Source organism: Lepidochelys olivacea (genome assembly GCF_965140295.1).
Source record: "Lepidochelys olivacea isolate rLepOli2 genome assembly, chromosome: 5".
Lineage (NCBI taxonomy): Eukaryota > Metazoa > Chordata > Testudines > Cheloniidae > Lepidochelys > Lepidochelys olivacea.
Window position 1 is genome coordinate 103,724,075 of NC_140415.1, and position 22,343 is coordinate 103,746,417.

A 22,343-nucleotide genomic window follows, 5' to 3' on the forward strand; every position below is an offset into this window, starting at 1 on the left:
AGACTTGCGTGTTTTGTTTTATTTTATTTTGCTTGGTAATTCACTTTGTTCTGTCTGTTACTACTTGGAACCACTTAAATCCTACTTTCTGTATTTAATAAAATCACTTCTTACTTATTAATTAACCCAGAGTATGTATTAATACTTGGGGGCAAACAGCTGTGCATATCTCTCTACCAGTGTTATAGAGGACAAACAATTTATGAGTTTACCCTGTACAAGCTTTATACAGGGTAAAATGGATCTATTTAGAGTTTGGACCTCACTGGGAGTTGGGCATCTGAGTGTCAAGGACAGGAACACTTCTTAAGTTGCTTTCAATTAAGCCTACAGCTGTTAGGGGACATGGTTCAGACCTGGGTCTGGGTTTGCAGCAGGTTAGTGGGTCTGGCTCAAACCAGGCAGGGCACTGAAGTCCTAATCTGACAGGGCAGAAAAGCAGGAATAAAAGTAGTCTTGGCACATCAGTTGGTAGTCCCAAGGGGGTTTCTGTGATCTAACCCATCACAGTCACATGTGGATGATTTTTCTCCTAAACCCCAATCTTGCAAGCATGTACAGATGTGCATAGTTTTGCTCACATGGGTAGACACCAATGGTACTATGCGTACAAGTTACACATGCGCTTGTATAACCCACACACCTTCAGGGTGTGGTGCTCTGTCCCATCTAGTGGCACCGAGACCACTTAGAGAAAGATTGAGTCCGCTCTACAGCCTTAGCTAAGAGACGCCAGGCGTTTAGTTCATGTGGTAGAGACTCATGCAGTTAGCTCCAGAGGTCCCAAGTTCAATCCTGCCCATCGGTGTTACATTTGCAGGACTGGGGACTTTGTTTCCAACTTCTAAATCTCATTAAAATACAATACTTGACTAATATTACTTTCCAATTTAGGCCTGGTCTACCCTGGGGGAGGAGGGATCGATCTAAGTTATGCAACTTCAGCTATGTGAATAATGTAGCTGAAGTTGTTGTATTTAGATCTACTTACCGCGGTGTCTTCACTGTGGTAAGTCGATGCCTGACGCTCTCCCGTTGACTCCGTCTGTACCTCTAATCGTGGTGGAGTACCGGAGTTGATGGGACAGTGCTCAGAAGTCGATTTATTGCACGATATATCGACCCCCCGCTGGATCGATCGCTGCCCGTCGATCCAGTGTGTAATGTAGACAAGCCTTTAGTAAGCAATTGCTGTGTTTGCCACAAAGATGTTACATAACTGTGAAGGGGGAGGGGTGGAGGTGGGAATAGGATCCAAGAGACAATCATTCTATTAAGATCTGATCCAGCCCATGAAAAACATTGGAGAGTCCCTGGTCTAAAAACTTGCGATTTGTTTTATATAGTAGTGAGAACTAGTGCATAAAACTACTTAATGGGTAGGTGAAAACTTTTTAATGATCTGATTGCCACTCCACCAGCCTTTAGAGGAAAAAGTCACACGATGAGGCCGTGGAGGGGGAAAGGAAGATTTTTCAAGATTACCTTTGTCATGTTTCCTAGAGATTGCCCCATCCGGGGACTAGGTTTTGTCCCACTTTGGAATGAGCAGAAGGTTCACAATCCATTGATCCCCAAGATTTGCACAAATCTCAAGGACCCAACGGAAGTAAGAGCCATCCATACAGAGATCCTGTGCCTCTTTCCTGGTTCCACAATTCCCTCCTATCTGGTTTGCTGGCAGCAAAGCTCCTTCTAAAGTGCACTGCCAAGATTCCTCCATCTTCAGCTACCCATGGAGCCTATCCCAAAAGTTGCACACCTCAGAGAGGCGCTGCAGAAAAGTTAATAGTAGCAGGCTGTCTTATGTTCTGAGTAGATTTTCTATTGGTTTTCAAGGGAAGATGATCCACATAAACTCCAAGACCTCACTATTCTACCCCAACCCTCAGCATTCATTCCCAATCTCACAGAGGGCCCTCTGCAGGGTCTTAAGATAGGAGAAAGGGTGCAGCAGAGATGACAGGGGGAGACCAATGTGCATGAGGTTCCTATGGGCGAGTCTTCCTCTTATTTATTAGAAGAGAAATACTGAACCTCTGTAAGTGCAATGAAAGCAGTGGCATAGCTACAACAGTGCAAGTGGTACAGTCTCACCAGGACCCAATCAGCGCAGAGGGTGCTTGGATCTAGACACATTTATGTATCCCCATTCATGTCACCACCAACCTGGCAGAAGTTGATCTGTGCTACAGCAGAAAGGGGCTGCAGGGGGAGAGGACGACATGCTGGCCCTCCAGGGCAGGGAGGCAGCTGCAATGGGGGAGCCCTCCAGCCAGAGAGACCCTGGGCCCCATGTGTGAGCAGCTAGAAAGGATGTGCAGAAAAGTTGTGGAGGGATCACAGAACCAGGGGATGTGCAGGTGGGGGTGGAGGTAGACAGGTGACATGGTGCCCCCTCTCCCCCAAAGATGAAACATAAGGTAAAAGCATTGGCTGGTTTGCATGGGCTAGGAGAGTGTGGGGGGAGGGACTGGGGAAGGAAAATCGAGGGGGCTATATCGCAGCAGGTGTTGGAGGGGTTGGAGCATAACTGGATGGAGCTGGGGGTCTGAATCAAAGCTGCTGAGGGTGGGGAAAGGAGGCTGGAGTGAAACTTGGGGGTGTAGTTCAGAGATGGGGAAAATGGAAGGGTTTAGAGAAAAGCTGGAGGGGACGAGGGGATCAAGCTGGAGGAGAGCTTGTGGAGGCCTAAACTGGTGTGGGTGTGGATCAGGGAAGAAGGGGTGCAGGATGGAAGCCAAAAGGGCCTGGAGGGGTGATTGGACTGGAGCTGGAGGAGCTGAGGGCTGGACTGAAGAAGACTGCAGTGGGGTTTAAGGGAAGCTGGATCAGCACTTCAGGGAAGCTAGGCAGAAGCTGCAGTGGGCAGGGGCTGGACTGGGGCTCTGGAAGGGTGGATTTTGGAATTGGGAAGGGGGGCCCTATTTTATTCTTGCACCAGCATCCACCAAGGCCTTGCTATGCGCTGAATTAAAGTCTCCCAGAATATCATAAACTCAGTACAACGTCCTGGGGAGAAGGTACACTGAGTTCTTAGGGTCCATCAGAACAGAACCCAGGTACTGTAGGCAGAGCTTATAGCAATACCTATAGTTAAGGTTGCTCAGCACTTTCCATGATAAGACTCTGTTTTCAGTTCCATATAACTTTGCCAAATTGTAACTATTCAAACTTAAATTTCCCATGCCAGATGTTTGCATCAAGCTAAATTTTGTTCTTGTTGAACATTTCAGTAAAAACAGCTGATACGTTTCTCAGAATATGGTTAGGCGAAAATTACAGCAGTCAAGTGATTAAAAAAATTAATCATGATTAACTGTGTGATTAATCGCACTGTTAAACAATAAGAGAATACCATTTATTTAAATATTTTTTGATGTTTTCTATATTTTCAAATATATTGATTTCAATTACAACACAGAATACAAAGTGTACAGTGCTCACTTTATATTTATTTTTGATTACAAGCATTTGTTGTAAAAAAACAGAAATAGTATTTTTCAGTTCACCTAATACACGTACTGTAGTGCAATTTCTTTATCATGAAAGTTGAACTTACAAATGTAGAATTATGTACAAAAAAAACTGCATTCAAAAATAAAACAATGTAAAATTTTAGAGCCTGCAAGTCCACTCACTCCTACTTCTTGTTAAGCCAATCGCTCAGACAAACAAGTTAGTTTACATTTGCAGGAGATAATACTGCCCAGTTCTTGTTTACAATGTCACCTGCCAGTGAGAACAGCCTTAGAGAAAATATATTTTTCCCATGTTAAAACCTTTTTCAACTGTTTCATTGAGAAGCCCTAGCATGTTTGGTACAGGGACTTGAAATTTGGCAAAGGGATTGCTCCTGTCTCAAGGATATACCTTTTACCACTCACATTAAAATCTGCCAAAATTCAGCCAAGTTACAAGCTTTCTCAGTTTACATATGCTCAGTACAGTCTTGGTAGAATTTTTCAGCTAAATTCTCTGAAGATATCATCTGTACTGAGCATGCTTCAGCCTAGGGCTAGGGCTACAGGATATTAGGAGAACTTTCCTGGCAATTGCTCTTTTTCTCAGCTGGAGGCTGCTGTGGAGCCAGACACAGGAACTGAGAGCAGGAAAACAGTCTCTTCTGCGCTCTCAAATCTCCCTCTACTGGTAACGCTTAGGATAAGGAGAACTCAGCCTGATGGAAATGCAGAAAGGGATGGAGAAGGAGAAGCAGAGACAATTTGTGCAGGGGAGAAATAGGGGCACAGTGGAAACAAGAGACAGATTGTGGGGACAGAGCCAAAGAAAAGTGAGTGTGATAGGGTCAGAGAGTGGAAGCAGAGATAGGCTGCACAGTGGGGTAGCTGTGGAGGGGGCAGGGACAGTGGAGACTGAAAGCCTACCAGAGAGGATAGAGCTAGAGACAAGATTTGGGGAGATAAGGAAAAGGGGGCAGCAGAGATAAGATGCAGTGGGGACAGGGGCAGAAGCTGTGGGAGTGCACAGTGGGGAACAGATACAGACTATAGGGTCATATTTCAGAGTAGCAGCCGTGTTAGTCTGTATCCGCAAAAAGAACAGGAGTACTTGTGGCACCTTAGAGACTAACCAATTTATTTGAGCATAAGCTTTCGTGGGCTACCGCCTGGATGCATAGAATGGAACATATAGTTACATATACATAAGTTATGGAAGTTACCATACAAATTGTGAGAGGCTAATTAGTTAAGATGAGCTATTATCAGCAGGAGAAAAAAACTTTTGTAGTGATAATCAAGATGGCCTGTTTAGACAGTTGACAAGAAGGTGTGAGGATACTTAACTTAAGGAATTAATTGGTTAGTCTCTAAGGTGCCACAAGTACTCCTTTTCTTTTTAAGGAAATAGACTCCAAGGAGGAACTGCTGAGCTTGAATTAATATGCAAACTAGATACCATTAACTTGGGTTTGAATAGAGACTGGGTGTGACTGGGTCATTACACATATTGAATCTATTTCCTTAAGTTAAGTATCCTCACACCTTCTTGTCAACTGTCTAAACAGGCCATCTTGATTATCACTACAAAAGTTTTTTTCTCCTGCTGATAATAGCTCATCTTAACTAATTAGCCTCTCACAGTTTGTATGGTAACTTCCATAACTTATGTATATGTAACTATATGTTCCATTCTATGCATCCGGGCTGTAGCCCACAAAAGCTTATGCGCTAATAAATTTGTTAGTCTCTAAGGTGCCACAAGTATTCCTGTTCTTTTTGTAGGGTCATAGGAGCAGAAATAGGCAGTAGGGGTGGATAGAAGCAGAGAAGGGAAAAGAAACAGGCTGCAGAGGTACATGCGAGGGGTTTGGAGCAGGATACACAAAGAAAGTAGGGTGTATAATCACTAAAGAACCGTCCCATCCAGAACCTGAAATAGAACCCAGGATTCCTTAGTCTCAGTATTCCTCTCTTGTCTAGCAAATAGCTGTGAAATCCACGAGCAAAATGTGTGTTTCATCCCCCTCTAGTGACTGGTCTATAAAGGATAAAAGTCTGCTACTGTTATCAGAACTACTCTGTTAGTGACAGAAATCTGTGCTGTGGGTCTAATCAATGTTTACAATCTTGCTGACGATGAATGTAGGGGGTTAATATGGTTCCACATAACAGACTTTCTGTTTTTCAGTTGTTTTTTAATAACATAGGCAACATACATGGAATCAGAGAACCACTGAGTTGTGTCTATACCACCCAAGACAGATGGCTATCCAGCCTCCTTCTGAAAACCTCCAGTGAAAGAGCTTCCACAACCTCCCTATGCACTGTGTTCCACTCTCCTACTGTTCTTACAGTTAGGAAGTTTTTTCTGAGATTTAATCTAAATCAGCTATGCTATAGTTTGAACCCATTGCCTCTTGTCCTGCCCTCTGTGGCAAAAGAGAGCAACTTTTCTCCATCTTTTCTGTGGCAGCCTTTCAAGTATTTGAGGACTGTTATCATGTCCCCTCTTAATCTCCTATTTTTGCAAACTAAACATAGCCAGTTCCCTCAGCCTGTGCTCACAAGGCTTGCATTCCATCCTTGTTATCATCTTTGTCGCTCACCTCTGGATCCTTTCCAGTTTCTCCACATCTATTCTATACATTCGTGACCAGAATTGGACACAGTACTCCAGCTGAAGTAAAGCAGCGCTTTAATGTGGGCTGCATATGGGCCGGTACTGGCTTCTTACCCGTACGCTGTACCGGCCCATATCGGCTCACTTTCACCCCTGGCTGAAGCCTAACCTAAACCAGCGCCGAGTAGAGCTGTACTATCACCTTCTGTGATATACAAATAAACTATGTTAAAATAAAATTAAGAGGGCAAAGTCAAGCCTTCAAAAGTTAAGAAATGATAGAAATCAGGCTGCCTGTGCAACTTTAGTTTGGACCCCTTTGTGTATGCATTAAGATGCAGTCTTTAATTGCAAGATCACATTATTTTTTTCCACAGAATCCCTCCCTCATTCAGTGCACAGGGTGGATAAGTAAGAGAGGGGAATGAGGTGTTGTCCAAAGTGCTGAGCACAAAGTGATTTTATCTCAAAAAATTACTGAAAAATGAGTCTAGAAAAACAAGAAACTGTAGACCAGAAATTAATGATTCTGGCCTACAATTCAGGGATGTGACTGCCACTATTTTAGAGCAACAAGGTGGGCAAGGTTATATCTGTTATTGAACCAACTTCTGTGGTGAAAGAGACAAGCTCTTCAGGTCTTCTGGGTATAAGCTTGAAAGCTTCTCTCTCTGACCAACAGAAGTTGGTCCAATAAAAGATATTACCTGACCCCCCTTGTCTCTCCAATATCCTGGGACCAACATGACTCCAACAACTCCGCAAACATTATCTTAATTTTGACATTTCCTAACTTTCGACTTTGCAGCCCTAATTCTATTTTAATGCAGGATTCTTTTGGCACATCCATCTGTCAGATTAAAATGCTTAAATCGATATGTTGTGTTATGACAGAGGTGTTAATAAAAACAGAGTAATTAATTACGGCTTACGAAAACCTTGCAAACAGTTACCTGTTTGTATGCACTGGATACACTAGTGGAGATATCTGCAAAATGGCCCAGGTGTAATCTGTGGTCCGTGAAGCACATTCTAAGGCCGCCTGCGGGAGCTGTGGCGTACGCACACCCCTGCTGGCTGGGCAGACAGACTTGGGGGAAGGAGATCGGATTATTTATAACAAGCGGAGTCATATTTATCTGCCGGGAGGGGGTTGTTGGGCAATTTCCTCTTTTTTTTTTTTTTTTTTTTTTTTGGTAACGGCTCCAGAGCCGCGACACACGCGTGGCTTCCTCCGCCTGGCCCCGCTTCGCTTTAGTCCCTTTCCGAACGAGGCTTTTATTCCCCCTTCAACACAAACCTGGCCCCGCCCCCGCGCTCCTCCAGCACGAGCCGGCCGGGCGCCGCTTCCCTCGCGTAGCTCTCGGGGGCGGCGGCGCGCGCCATGACATCACACAACCGCCCCGCCCTCCCCTCTGTTTCCGGAAGTGACGCTCGGCCGAGTTTCCGGCTGGAGCTGGTAACGGTCACGGGCCTGCGCGGGGGGAGGAGCCGGGCCGGAGGGGCCGAGCCGCTGCCGCGCGTCTCTGCGGCGGGGATGGCGCTGTGGCCGCCGCGCTCCCGGGGTCTCCGCGCGGGGGAGGGGCAGGACCCGGACTCGCCCTGCGCGCCCCGCCCGCCGGACCCGCAGGTACGTTGTCCCCCCCACTCCCGGGATCGGGCCCTGCGCTGGGCTCGCCGGCCCGGTCCTAGCAGCACGAAGCCAAACCGCTCCCCGGCTCGGCCTCGCCCGCCCTCGGGCCGCGGTGGCAAAGCCCCGTGGGCCTGCTGCGGGTCCGGCCCTGCCAGGGCAGCCGCTCCCTGCTGGGCGTGGAGCCGTGGACCCCGCTCGGCTCGTCCAGCCCCAGCTCCGCCCGCATGGGGTGAGTAGAGCCCGGGGGCGCCCCCTAGCTCCGCCCCGGAGCGCTTGGTAACCCGCCCCTCGTTAGACCCTGCCCGGCGACCCTCTCCGGCTGTTTGCCCCGTTTCCCCCTCGCCCCCGTTGGCGGCGAGTGTGAAGGGAAGCCGCGGATGGGAGCCGAGTGTGAAGTCTCTGCAGCGAAGTGATGCTGGCACCCATGGTTTGAGCTGACACGAGGCCCAGTGGTTCCTGCGGAGATAGGTGACTGTAGCGTGCGCCTACCCTCATTCCAGTCTGTGCCCCGCAGTCACTCAGCTAGCTAGCGCTGGGTTTGTCGGGGTCGCCAGGCCAGCACTTGACCATCACTCTGCCTTTTCCCATTCTCCCTCGCACTGCTGGGCGTGTCTGGCAAAATGAAGTATGTACGGTGGAGTTGTATGTAAACTTATTCAATCACCCTTCTGTAGAAAAAGTCAATGTATAGGTATATGGGGCTTCTTTCTGAGAGGTAAGTATATGGGTTTGGAACAACCAGGGACTGGAAATCCTAGAGAGGCAGCATAGTTAACTCCTTGGAATACTATATATTTCATTCCTTTCAAGACATTCTCTTCATCTGTGATTCTCAGGTAAGTTTGAGCTAGCAGCAACTTGTCCCCTTCCATTGAAAGGAGATCTACCATGATTGACAGCCCAAAGTAAGCATGAGAATCTGCAGATCACTATTTAGGAATTCATACACTTCCTTTTTTCTGGGTGGCTATATGAAGTGGGGTTTATAACTATTAAAAATCTCTCCTATGTTTATGTGAGAACTAAGTAAAACAGATTATTTTTCTACATATCTGTCCTTTGCACAAGGCGTTTTAAGCAAAGGATATTAATCTGTTTGGAATTTGATACTCATAAAGTCCAGTTATGGTCAGAGACTGTAAAGATGGCACTTTCTTATTACAGATATATATGTGTTTAGAGTTAATTCTGGTGTTTCAGCTATTGTTAGCACTGCAGAACCAGCACAGCTAAGAGAGAGCCAGCTGGATCCTATTTTTGCTGACGCTTCATCATAATTGTTTTCTACAGTTTGGTTGGAGAAGCTTTGTTACTGGTGATATATGATCCCTGAGTCTGCAAGTCTGGGAGTCATTAAAATGTATTTTATGTGTAAACTGAGCTAATTTAATGTGGAAATCATTGAAGTAAACATCCAATTGTATAATATCAATTTTAGTCACTGTTCAGAATTTAACCTCCCTTCTCACAACTTTGCCATCTCAGAATTCTGTTCTACAACTAACCTTACCTGTTTGCATGTGCTATCTAAATTCTCTCCACTTCTCCAAATAAAAAAATCTGATTTTTTTCCCCCCATACAGATATATGGTCATGGGATTGAATTGGCTTGCCAAAAACAAAAGGAGTTTGTGAAGAGCTCTGTGGAATGCAAATGGAATTTAGCAGAAGCCCAGCAGAAACTTGGTAGTTTAGCACTGCATAACTCTGAGTCCCTGGATCAGGAACATGCCAAAGCACAGACTGATGCTTTAGAATTGAGACAGAGAGAGGAAGAATGGAGACAGAAAGAAGAGGCACTAATACAGAGGGAAACACAAAATCTGTGGAACGCAGATTCTGTTAGCAAGGATGTATTTAATAAGGTACGAACCATATCAACATGCATAAAACCAGGTAAAAACGAGTGATAGAACTGTTAGGTAAATCAAGTTATTTATATGGCACTTGTCACTGTAATATTATGTCTTTTGTATCCAGAACAGTCCATATGACAAGATTAAGAGCTGAATGAGTATCCTTTCATTTATTTTATTAAAATCCACCAAAAAGTAGGTCCTGCACTGATATCGGAACATAAGAAATGTTTTTGTACTGCTAGCAGGGATCTCAAATTGCGTTGGTCCAAAACAGCAATTGTTTCCAAATGATAAAGTTAGGATCAAATCCTACCTTCTTCATAGTAATACTTTGATATTAAACTTACAAATACTAAGGACAAAAAAAGTTAGGCATTTCTCAAGTTTTAAAGACTCAGTGCCTTGTTACCTGCTGTGTTAGAAATACTTTGGTAGATGACAGTGCTATTCCATGCAATAATCCAGAACCAGACGTTAGAAGGAGTTTGTGTTTGTTTAAACCCTGATGTTAATTGTCAAAAAGCCCAATTTCCCAGACACCACCTCATGCATGTTAAATTAAGTATATGCATCAGTGTGTTTGCAGGTTTTGGGCCTACAACTAGAAGCGTTACTTTTTAAATGGAAATTCAATCAAATGGTGTTCCCATAATGATATAGTTTAAAATAGCATGGAAAAGGATTCTGTGATTATGCTGTCTCCCTCCCCCCACAGAGTTTTATTAATCAAAAGAAAAGAAAAGAAATAGAAGATGAAGACAAATCCAAATCATTCATGCAGAAACATGAACAAAAAATTAGACATTTTGGTAAGTACCTCTCTTTTTCCAGCTTTTTATAGTTAGGTTCTATTGTTTTATAAAATGGACACTTATAAATGAAGCATCTGGATAGCAGAGTCCAGCTTCAGGTTTCCGGTTGATCAGGGTTTGGGATTTTCTTTGATAGTCATAACAAAATAGTCCTTTCTAAGTAAGAGGCTACATGCTGCAGAAGTTTATCTAAACAGCACTATTGACTGTAGGATTCAATAAACACTTTTTTAGCGCTCAGCATAACTGAAGTCCTTGCGAAAGAGAGGGTTCTGTCTACTTTATCTGACACTTCATGAAAGGTGATATTAGAACAGTGGTATTGTAAATTCAGAAGTGTTTTTCTTTTACAGTGAAGCATTTTTTTTCCCTCGGTGCTTATCAAAAGTATATCCTTCCATGGAAATAGCAGCTAAGTAGCAACATTTCTGATATTTTAGTTCAGATATTAGAATCTCTTGTAGACTTCAGCTGTGTTTGCTGGTTTAACACAAAGCACCTACAGGTCCAAGGAAGTTTCAGGTTTGGGGGAAAAAACTGTTAAATACTGTTGAGAGCGCTAAGCTTAGTTGTAAACAAACAAAAGATGGAAGAAGCACCACTGCTTGGATGGAAGATGAAGATTTCTCTTCCACACTAAAGTTGCTTGGTTGCAGCTGGGGCATCAGGGGTTCTGTTATATTGCTCCTAACCTCTTTTAGAAACCTTTCTCTGACTAGCTCTACTGCCTACCTAGGCTGCTGCTTGCAGCTTTCACCAAGAAAGAACATAGTGGGCAATTCTTGTTTGCTGCTTGGGGAAAGAGATAAGCAGCATTAGAAATGATGGCCTTATTTGCAGAATCAGAAAGAAAGCGCTGCATCAGCTTAAATTTTGCAGAAATTGATTAGTACTTCTCACACCTCCTTACCGCCAGATGCTCTCCATGTACATGTGCTTCAGAGCGAACACTATTTACTCTGCATTGAGTGGATTTTTCAAGCCCTGTGTGTAAAGATGTTAAGTATTTAATACACATCTTTGCCGTCTAAGCCACAAGAGGAATAGCTTTAATACATATGATGGATTTACTACTGAAAATAACTTTAGTCAAATAATCATCTATTAATAGTAACCTAGGTGTAGAATAGGTTATCCAAGTATATCAGACTATCCACTAGGTGTCACTTTAACTCTATAATTGAAATGTGATCAAAACCATTGCACTCAAATGTCCTGTGTCATGTAGTGTTCTGAAAATTTGATGAATATCTTGAATGTGTCCCATTGTTCTGAGTCATTGATTGGCTCCTGTATTGGTAGGGGCATAGCTGTATTGGGGTTGTTGATTACCTGATGGAAGTCATCCCATCCAACCAGGGATTGGGTTGAGTTGGCACTTGATATGCCATACTGCCTTTTGTCTGTGGTGGTATCATTTTTAAAAAACAAAAATGGTTTCTAGTCCTCTTAGCTTAAAAAAAAAACTTGTAAATGTGAAGTGATGCATGAGGCTGTCTCAGTATATGCTGACAGAAGTGATTGACCTGCCTCCATGAAATAACTTTATTGTCCAAGGATAACCACACAAGAAACAATGCTAACTGTTCCCCCATTAATCATTTTAGCAGAAATATCTACTTACTAGCTTTCTGGGTGGAATGCAAAGTACCAAATCTGTGTTTAGACTGACGTCTGATAGGACTCAAATACTTAATTGTTTTGTAGTGTCATAATTTCTTAATATGATGAGGTGTGTGTGTATATGTGTGTGTGTGTATATATATATAAAAATAAATAAAAATATATAATTTCTTTTTACCTGTGGACTTAAGAATTCTCTAAACATTTTTTTTAGTATTCTGACTTCTCTTGTGGTTTTGGTTTTAAAGGTTTTTAATATAGCTTTTCCACTTTGTTTAGGACAGTCGCAAGCAATACAACTTGATGATTTCTCCTCCTGGTTCATACCATTTTACACTTTGGTCTGTTTGTATTTGGTCTCTGCATTTTAACATCCTACCTATAAATCAGAGGTAGATTAATTACTTTGTCTAATAGTACTTTTTTCTACTTCTGAATTCAAATCTGGATTAGTGTCTTATAGTTGTGAAATTACCTACTGTATGGTGTTATAGAATTGATCCCCTACCGTGTTGCTCAGTCACCTTGGACAGCAAGTCATAAAACATAATATTCCTTTATTGATGCTCTTGTTTTCTAAAGAAAAGTTCTAAATAAATGAGAAATTCTAAATGTTAAACTCACTTTTATTTATGTGTAGGAGACATCTAACATGCAAATAGAGAGAACTGGAAAATATTTCTGGATATATCAGGAATTCTTAAACTTTTTTTTATAGTATGAAATTTTTAATAGCCAGCACCATGTGGTTAGCCAGCTAGCTCTCTGCAGCCCACCAAGAAATGTTCCACAGGTGTCCAAGGGCTAAGGGCTGTAGTTTGACAACTGATGCACTAGATAACATGGGAATAGCCTGGTTTTCTAGTGTTGCAGAAGTTCAGTTAATGAGCCTCTTCTTGTCTCATACATCTTTAGATCATGTTGAGCTTAGTTGAACTATGTGCATTATACAGGAAAATTGTAGAGGAAATTTATTTTGTTTCTGTCTCCTGTCTAATTCTTCTGCTATATTGGTAGTTCAGAAGCTGAAGTACTCTAGCCACTGAAGAGATACAGAAGAGGCAGTGCAAGCTTCTCTAGCCATCTAGCCTCAATCCTGTTATAGAGACTACATTTACAAGTGAAAGTGTCAGTCAGTCTGTAATGGACTCTTAATCATGGCCTTTCTGCTGAAACTAGCAAAAAAAGGTGCCAATCGTTATTTTGGTCACATGTCAATAAGACTTAATCTTGTGTGTCACTTTTCTGATGACAGGTTGATCATTCATTGAGTGGTAATGAGTTTTAGTCATTATGCTATGTCTACCCTGGCACTTTTGGCTGTAAAACTTTTGTTGGTTGGGGTGTAACCCCCCCATCCCAAAAAAAAGTTTCACCAACAAAAGCACCTGTGGGGACAGTGCTATGCCACCAACATAGTTACCGCTGCTTGTTAGGGATGGTTTAATTATGTTGGTGGGAGAGTGGCTACAAGGGAGATGTTACAGCAATGCAGCTACAGTGGTAGAGCTGTGCCGCTGTAAGGTCTCCAGTGTAAACGTAGCCTAAAACTCTACATCCTATGGGATCCAGTAGTAATTACCTGGTCTCCATTGCCATTCAAATACCATAAGCAATGTATTTTTATGATAACACTTGGTTTTCTAATTCCTTTTCACCAGGCATGCTAAGCAGATGGGATGATAGCCAGAGATTTTTGTCTGACCATCCATACCTTGTATGTGAAGAAACAGCTAAATATCTCATCTTGTGGTGTTTTCACCTAGAAGCTGAACAGGTATTAGGCAAATCTTAAATTGCTCTGAATCTGGGAGAAGGTATAGATTTTTCCCACTTAATGCTTAATATCCACATAGATCACATTAAATGATTCATCTATTTTCCCCCGCTCATGTTTCCAGTTACTTACTGGAGGGAACCTCCATAATACCTTGCATTATGTCTGTTCTTCTGTCTCTCTTCTCTCTCCCCCGCATCCCCACTTTGTTTGATCTTGTAAGATATGAGAACTGGTCATCATGAAAGTAAAACACATTTGAAATATTAAGTTACATGCTTACGGTCTCTGTAAAAATGTAACTTTGTAACTTTTGTTTCCAGAAAAGAGCTCTGATGGAACAAGTAGCACACCAAGCAGTTGTTATGCAGTTTATTATAGAAATGGCCAAAAGTTGTAATGTGGATCCCAGAGGCTGTTTTCGTCTATTTTTCCAAAGAGCAAAAGTAAGTTGTTACTTCATTTTAATGCTAGAGAAGCTCTTGCAGCATCTGAGAGGGATCAGTGTTCAAGAGCAGCTGAAATTTCTTCCTGACAGCTGCAAGCTAAATATGTGCTAAGGGAATGGGCCCCAGGCTCTAGGGGAAAGGTTGAGTTGTTGGCAGCCCTTTGTGCAATAAATGGTCGGTGTAACCATGAGATTGGAAGCTCTGTGGATTTTGTTGTGCTGCTAGGCGTGTACAAAAGGAGAACAGAACATAAAATCAATGTGTACTTCATATATAATCATACAATAAATGTACATTCTTTCATGCACAGAGTAATATAGAATGGTGAAAACTGTCTCCCATTTGCTCTAGAACCTTACTCTCTGAAAGAGTAGGGTTCCTGCAGAATCAATATTTTGTGCTCTAAAAACTAACTATAGATGAAGATATAGACACTGGACAGGAGTTGTCTCCATTGCACTGCTTAAACAGGGAGGTAGGTTCAGGACTAGATTAGCTTTTCAAGCAGCTGGGTTCATGGTGTGCCATAGAGACTGCATGCTCCTTCTTTAGGAAAGGGAGCATTTTTATGCCTCTGTAATGACTCAGTATAGCCATCCAGGAGCAACAGTGTCGGGCTGCAGAGAGCTATGACTAGAAGGCATGTTAAAATCTTGAGATGTGGTCAAAGAGAGGGCATTCCACAGGACCTATCCATTGCAGTCCCCATTTGCCCCTATCACCACCCTCCCAAATAAAAAATGCTGTTGCAGAAGAATTACATGAGCAGTGTGGTCAGCAGCTTTCTTCGGAAACTCTGGTGCTAGTTGAATAAACTAGCATCAGGTCTGGCAACTACTCCATCACAGTATCTCAAAATTAATTTGTAATACATTTAATTAAAACTTAGTACAGAACTGCTTAATCATAGTTACAGGTATTTTTGCTGAACAGTGTGTGCAGTTCATTTAATGTCTATGAAGCACTTTGGAGCTGTGAAGTATTCTGAAATACTAATGAAAGATAGAGTTCTTGAAATATGAAGTGATGTTGGGGAACACATCCTAATATTGTAAGAATTCAAGAACTCCATCTTTCATCCTAAATTTGAAATCAGTGAAGTTTAACTGCAAAATCCACTTTTGTCTGAGTAAGTTTTTTAAATTGTACATGCTAGCGAAAAAGCCCATCTAAGCTGATGTTGTCAAGATTTAGTTCTAAACAGGAGTTAGAGCTGCTAAGCAGGCAAACTGATTTCTAAGTCACAACTAATAAAAAAAAAAAAAAAGTATATTTAAGGACTTGGTGTCCCTGTTAGCTTGTTATCAAGGACTCCATTGTTTACTATGACTTGTGTCAGTGTTTGTCACAGCCTTCCACTTAACAGTATTTTTGTATCACTGCGGTGCACCTCTCTATACCCACTTCTGCAGGTTGTACTAATCCTGGCTGGATTGCTGCAAATCAAAGGATGTCTTTAAAATGCTCATGGGGCTGAATTTGTGCACTGCTATGAAAATTTCAAGTACTTAGTCTGACTGTTCATCCTGGCAGATTCACTTGGGAGGGAGAAGAATGAGGAGTTCTTGTGGCACGGCTACCACTCTGAAACTTGGGAGGCAGAGTGCCTTGCCCGTTAATGGGGGCCCCTACTTTAAATAGTGTTGACTTGCGTCTGAAAAGTCCAGTACTGAGTATCCCCTCTCCTTTCAGCTTCTAGGATGGGATGAGGAATGAGTTAAAATTAGGATCTATTCACCACTCCTCAGATGCAAGAAAATAGCCTTTTATCATTATCCCGGCCAAAAATATTTAAACCACACTTCAAAAAAAATCAAGAAACCTAGCTGATTTTTCACAAAGCTGCTATTGGTTTCTCCAAGACTTTCATCTAAAGTTTAGGGTGGTGGTGGTTTCCCTTTTCTGTGCTTCATTGTGTAGCTCTTTTTTTTTCCCCAGTAATGTAAAACTTTGGCTACATAAGTATATACTTCTAGTTTTGAGTTTAGGGGAATACTTAATTGGCAACCTTTTCTTTGTACAGGCAGAAGAAGAAGGTTATTTTGAGGCTTTTAAAAATGAACTCGAAGCATTCAAATCAAGAGTGAAAATCTCTTCACAATCACAGAGTTTTCAGGCTATGTCGGTTCAGAATCCTGTTGCCCATACTGGTCTCAGTTCCTTAGGCATGTTGGAGTTTTTGCCACAGGTAGGTTTTTAATAAATCCATTTCCAGAAATCATAATTGTTTTTGGGCCAGAGTCTGCCATCTTTACTCATGTAAGGGTAAAGATGGGGGGAGGGATAGCTCAGTGGTTTGAGCATTGGCCTGCTAAACCCAGGGTTGTGAGTTCAATCCTTGAGGGGGCCATTTAGGGATTTGGGGCAAAAATTGGGGATTGGTCCTGCTTTGAGCAGGGGGTTGGACTAGATGACCTCCTGAGGTCCCTTCCAATCCTGATATTCTATGTGAAGTAGTACCTTTGATTTCAAATAGGACTACTTATGGAGTAAGGTACTAGCTGGGAGTAAAGTTAAATATTCTGTATATAAACTATTTGCTCTGCATATAGATACTCAAAAAGCTATCTCTTTGTCTCCTAGACCCCAAATAGCATCCAAGCACAAATCCAAATGCATTTTACAACCTGATAATTCAGCCCTAATGCATTAAATATTCATACTTAACCTACTCACAAGTAATTTTATCTGGTTCAAGTATGCTGGAGCAAACACTATTATAAAAGTGGTTCTATAATTAAATTTTGTATTTTATATTATAGGAGGTGAAAATGAGTTTCCAAGTAAAAATGAGCATAATGTTCTCATTAATGGACACCTACAAGTAATCAAACCTAAGAAAAATGTAGCCTGTGATAAGAGAATGGGAACTACAAAATAACTTTCATAAAACACTGAGGGTTCTGTGTAGCTGGTTTTGGATTACAAAGCATGATTTAAATGTTAGGTTTCTTTTACGTCTGAGACCACCATTACTAAGGGTTTTTCCCCACTTGGATAGTTGAATGGGGTCAAAATTAAGACATTTGTTTTGAAATCCTTTTAATCAAGATATTTATATACTCAGGTTCACTTGCATCTGAGGTAACTTAGAATAGGATTACAGTAGCTCCTCGCTTAATGTTATAGTTATGTTCCTGAAAAATGCTACTTTAAGCGAATGCAATTTCCCTGTAAGAATTAATGTAAATAAGGGGGGTTAGGTTCCAGGGAATTATTTTTCGCCAGACAAAAGACTATATGCACGCGCGCACACACACACTGTTTTAAACAAACAGTTTAATATTGTACACAGCAATGATGATTGTGAAGCTTGGTTGAGATGGTGAAGTCAGAGGGTGGGAGATTTCCCAGGGAATGCCTTATTGCTAAATGAATTGGCACTTAGCTGAGCCCGCAATGGTTAACACGTTGTTAATGTAGCCTCACTCTACAAGGCAGCAAGAATGGAGGGAAGGGAGACAGCATGACAGACAGACAGACACACTGTGTGTGTGTGTGTGTGTGTGTGTGTGTGTGTGTGTGTGTGTGAGAGAGAGAGAGATGCGCATTGCCCTTCAAGTATGGTGACCCTACTTTAAGTACACTGCCTTTTTAAGTAGATCAGCAAGTTGAGGCAGCAGCAGCTGCTGCCAGCAAGTTCCCTCTGTTGTCCTGAGCCCTGTCATGTCCCCTACTGCTCTGTAGAGATGGGGGGCAGGGGAGGGGGACACCCTGACATTAGCCTCCCCCACACAGCAAGCAGGAGGATCCTGGGAGCAGCTCCAAAGCAGAGGGCAGGAGCAGCACATGGCAGTGGGGGGTGGGACAGCTGAACTGCCCGGCAATTGATAGCCTGCTGGGTGCTGCTGCACAGGGAACTTAGGGGAGCTGATGCGGGGGCTGCCGGTCCACCTTGGTTGCAAGCCCCCACTAGCTAGCTCCAATGGCTGCTCTTTCTGCAAGCAGTTGACAGAGCAGGTGGCTGCCAAACAACGTTATAAGGGAGCATTACTCAACTTTAAACAAGCATGCTCCCTAATTGATCAGCAACATAACGTTAACTGGGATGACTTTAAGTGTATATTTATTTCTAATTAGGCTCTCTTTCCATATAAGATGAATAAAAGCTTAGTACAGTCATAAGATTTCCTAAATGTCAAGGGAATACATTTTTAATAAGCTATATTACCATTAGTCACAGGCAAATCCTTATGCATCACATTCAAACTTGCGTCTTGAGTGTGAGATGCAGACAATTAAAGGGAGCTAGGCAACAGACCACAGATACAATATTAGAATCTCAGTATTTACTTATGTAGAATTAATGTTGTCTTCTCCTCTGTTGCAGACTGCAGACTCTCTTCAAAGCTGCGTAAACACAGGTCTCTTTAATTTAAACTCATTGGTACACCTAGATGATGAGGAACCCAAAATGATGGACACAATATAGTACTGTTAAGACCGAGGCCAAGTACTTTTGTTACAAAGAAAAGAACGTGGCTATTTTCTTGACACTTACTTTTCTGGGTGCTGCACTTTATTTTTTGCATTTGTTTTTTTGGAAGGAGGGTAATCCAGAAACACATTTGTCATTTTATTTGAAAATCTGCTGCTAGATTTTTGGTTCCCTTTTAGGAGAGGGGTTCTCATATGTTACCGAATGTGAAACTGGATGTTTTTTCTGCTACTTAAACTTGCCTTTATTCTTAATTTTAGGAATCAAAGTATGACAAACAAATCTGCACAAATACAATGTTTACGAGAAGTGGTTGATTCTAGTTGGAATCTGCTATAGTCTTTTATTATAGACATGGACATGTCTTGCTCTATGAATACTAAAGATCACAATTGTACTCATGCTATACTGCTGACATAGTAAGCACTCAAATCCAGTTTTATCATATTAATAGCAATAAATCAAAAGCTGATATCAACTTGGAGGCTCAAATTAAAGCAGTGGTTTTTTACCTCTACTACAGGGATTAAAATTTTACTTTATGCTTTCAGACAAAGTACTTATTTCTGATTGTCAAGTTATGTACATTTTAGAGACAAAGTATATAATTGCTTAGAAGTGAGTTTTGAGCCGCATTTCTAGCAGCACAATCACGGAGAAGCTGATTCTTCTGTCTAATATTTAGTGTTAATTTAAAATATTACTGCTGCATAACAAAGATCCAGTGTGAATAAATATTTTGGTTGAGAGAGATTGAGGGTGGGGAAAACAACTTCAGGATAAGATTGTACTGCAGCCAGGATCTCTCCTTCCTACCAGTAATGAAGAAAGCCTGAGTGCCAAACACTGACTGAACAGTATTGATTTATAATTCAGATTTGTTGTGGTATTTCAAGCTTTCCTCAGTTTAAAAGGAAAGAAGAGTTCTGTTTCAGTATCAGCTGAATGATGCCAAGTGGTTAACTGTTGAGAGTAACAATATGTAGGGCAGTATCTTAAGAGCCCTCTGCTTTAGACCTCTGCAAAAGTCAAACTTTTTAATATTTCCAGAATTTTGCCATAACAGTCTTTGCACTCCAGAACTGCTATTAAGCTTTCCTAATTATTTTCATGATTTTTTTCACCTGTGTATACAGCTGCTGTGTATCTGGGCTATTTCAGTGTAGGACTGACCCTCCCTAATACCACAGTAGAAATACCTAGATATTTTCTCCTTTTACAGCGAAGCAGCAATGTATTAGTTTATATATACTTCTTGAGTCACATTCTCTACTGCTTACTAACCCCTCTGCATTGCTTAAGTGGCATAAAGGGGCTGGAAAGCAGCCAGTTTTCCTCAGCCTAGAGAAGACCCAGGCTGGTGCAGAATTAGCATTGCTGGCCAGCTCCCTATGCAGTCCCTCTGTAGCCAAAAGCAAAGGGAGCAAGTTTGAAGAACTATTTTGTGAGTTGGCTTTTCTGTGCCAGTGGATGGCCACAGATAGTAGTTGTACCTTGGAGTGGCCCCTTGCCTGTCCTAAGACGTGCAGGCGCCAATGTTGGCACAGAACTAGTGCCAGAAACGGAACTGCAACCACTTCTTCTCTGGTCCCCTTCTTTGCCTCACTGTGGCCAGCACAATCTGGGCCTTTGTCTTCAGGTTATGTGAGGAGTAGGCCAGTCACATGCTTGGTTATAGAGAACCATAAGAGCATTTCTTCTTTTCAGTACTACAGAAGCCTTATGGATGGGAATTTAGGGGTGAGAACAGTCAAGCTTCAAAACATTTTCTGGAACTTCATTGGCATGTCTGTCAGCCACTAGCATGAGGGGGCTGACCCGCCTTTCTGATATGGAACACATTTAGTGGCACATTCTAATTTTAGGCCTCCAGTACACCGGCTTAAACACTTGTGATCTCTCTAGCAATCCCTTATTGAGAGAAGATAACAGCTCTCAGTAGGCTCTAGCCAAAAGCTGCAGAGACTATAAGAGTATATTCTCCAATACTGTAAAACCTGTTGCAGCTGAGTAGTGTGAGTGGAATACAGTGAGGAAAAGATCACAAAAGGGCATGTCATTTCTCTTACTAACTTCCCCCTCAAAATGACCAGACAGCATGAGAAATGACCTAGCTATGCAGTAGTTCATCTCCTAAACACAGTTAATCCCTGTATCCTACAGTGACCGTGCAGCCTCCCTTGTAGAAAGAACTGAACTTCCATCTGTAGGTGCTTAAGCCCTGATGTTGCTGGCATGTGAAGGACAGAACACACTTCTGCTAGGGGTAAGAAGCCTCAGGGCCATCTTGGAGAAAGAGCAGCCAATATCCTGTTCTTGGGGAAAGTGAAGAAATGTGTATTTAGACTAGTGCAAAGGGGGGAAGAGCTGTTGCTTTTTGTCTGGAAATGGTCCAGAAACCCCAGTAATGCTGGTGTTAAATGGAAGTATAGAACAAATCAAGGTTTTGTATGGGAATGCTAAGGCAACTGTCCAAAGGAATCTTGTCTCCACGGAACATGTGTATGTCTAGAGGGGTCTCTATGGACATACAGCCCGCTGGCTGCAAAATTTGTCACTTTTTTTTTTTAAGAAAAGGACCCAAACTGAATAGTACCTACCTCAATAGCCTTACGCTTACAACAAATGAAAAGCTTTCCAAGTTCTTCAGATGCTTTTCTTAGGCCGTGTCAGTACAGGTGGTGTTAATACTTTGGAGTAAAAACCCTACAGTAAAGTATTTAAACTGGCACTACTGCTAGATGACCTGTTCATTGGATCACCACCAGCGAGGAGTGATGCTCTGAGCAGCATGGTCTGCTGCCAGTTACACCAGTTCCATAAAGTTGAACTATCTGGATGTGATTATTACATTGACTTCTGTACCTAGATCTTGCTGACCAGTTTCTGAAGAAGTGGGATCGAGGGAAATGAAATCAGCAGAGTCTGTAAGGCTGAAAAAATGGATAGGAGAGTTTCTTGTAAAGACTAGCAGTAGCTACAAAAATCTGGACTGCTTGGTATTTGAAAGAGCCAAGCTTACAGAGGGCTGTTGACCTCAGCCATCAAAGTCCAGTGTGGAATGGGAATGAGGCTGGTTCTCTACCACCAAAACATGCAGCGTACTCATCTCTGTTAATCTTATGGGAGAAACTATTACCCTACTGTTTTAATCTCTGCTCTATAACCTCATTAACTGAGGATTAAAGTTACACTCTACCATACCAAATGTAACCAGAGTGTAACCAGTTGGACTCTTCCAGGTGCAACTAGGTAGTCAGAATTTTGTTAATATTGTAACTTGGTGGAGTGAAATAGCAAAAAAGGTCAGTTTTGTAATAAAGGCTTCAAGATAGCTTGACAAAACATAGCTAACATGTTTAATCAAAGAAGCTTGAAGGTATACTCTTGTGGCAAGATTCTCCCCCACTGCTTTGGAAATGAGATTTAATTTTCTGTAATAAAACATTTTATTGTAGTGCTGTGTGTGACTGAAATTTAAGATGACCAGAGCCCCTAATTGACTATTGTATAGTGTCAATGTTTAGGATTCATGAAAATAAGATATCTAATCCCATTTTCTTTAGTATGCTTTCTAGTGCTTTGTCTAATCAAGTATCCCAAATAAGCATAGCTTCTTATGTTAAATAAGAGGCCAGGCAAAAGCCTCATTGATCTCATGAGCAAAT

The 22,343-nt window shown here is 42.0% G+C and overlaps 1 protein-coding gene across 1 annotated transcript; it reads left to right on the forward strand.

The window, feature by feature from the left end:
- Positions 1-7,453: 7,453 nt before the first annotated feature.
- Positions 7,454-21,406, forward strand: CDC37L1 (cell division cycle 37 like 1, HSP90 cochaperone). The gene is made up of 7 exons (XM_084629294.1): positions 7,454-7,714; positions 9,301-9,582; positions 10,292-10,385; positions 13,673-13,788; positions 14,112-14,234; positions 16,261-16,425; positions 18,568-21,406. Exons 1-7 carry the CDS (start codon positions 7,469-7,471, stop codon positions 18,667-18,669), a joined length of 1,128 nt encoding a protein of 375 aa, XP_084485420.1. The 5' UTR covers positions 7,454-7,468; the 3' UTR covers positions 18,670-21,406.
- Positions 21,407-22,343: the final 937 nt, after the last annotated feature.

What these genes read in the sequence shown, in the direction of transcription:
- CDC37L1 (XM_084629294.1), top strand. Translation starts at nt 7,469, where the DNA reads ATGACATCACACAACCGCCCCGCCCTCCCCTCTGTTTCCGGAAGTGAC. An exon ending in ACAAAAAATTAGACATTTTG is followed by an intron (nt 10,386 to 13,672) that starts GTAAGTACCTCT and finishes CCTTTTCACCAG; the next exon opens with GCATGCTAAGCAGATGGGAT. An exon ending in TGTTGGAGTTTTTGCCACAG is followed by an intron (nt 16,426 to 18,567) that starts GTAGGTTTTTAA and finishes CCTCTGTTGCAG; the next exon opens with ACTGCAGACTCTCTTCAAAG.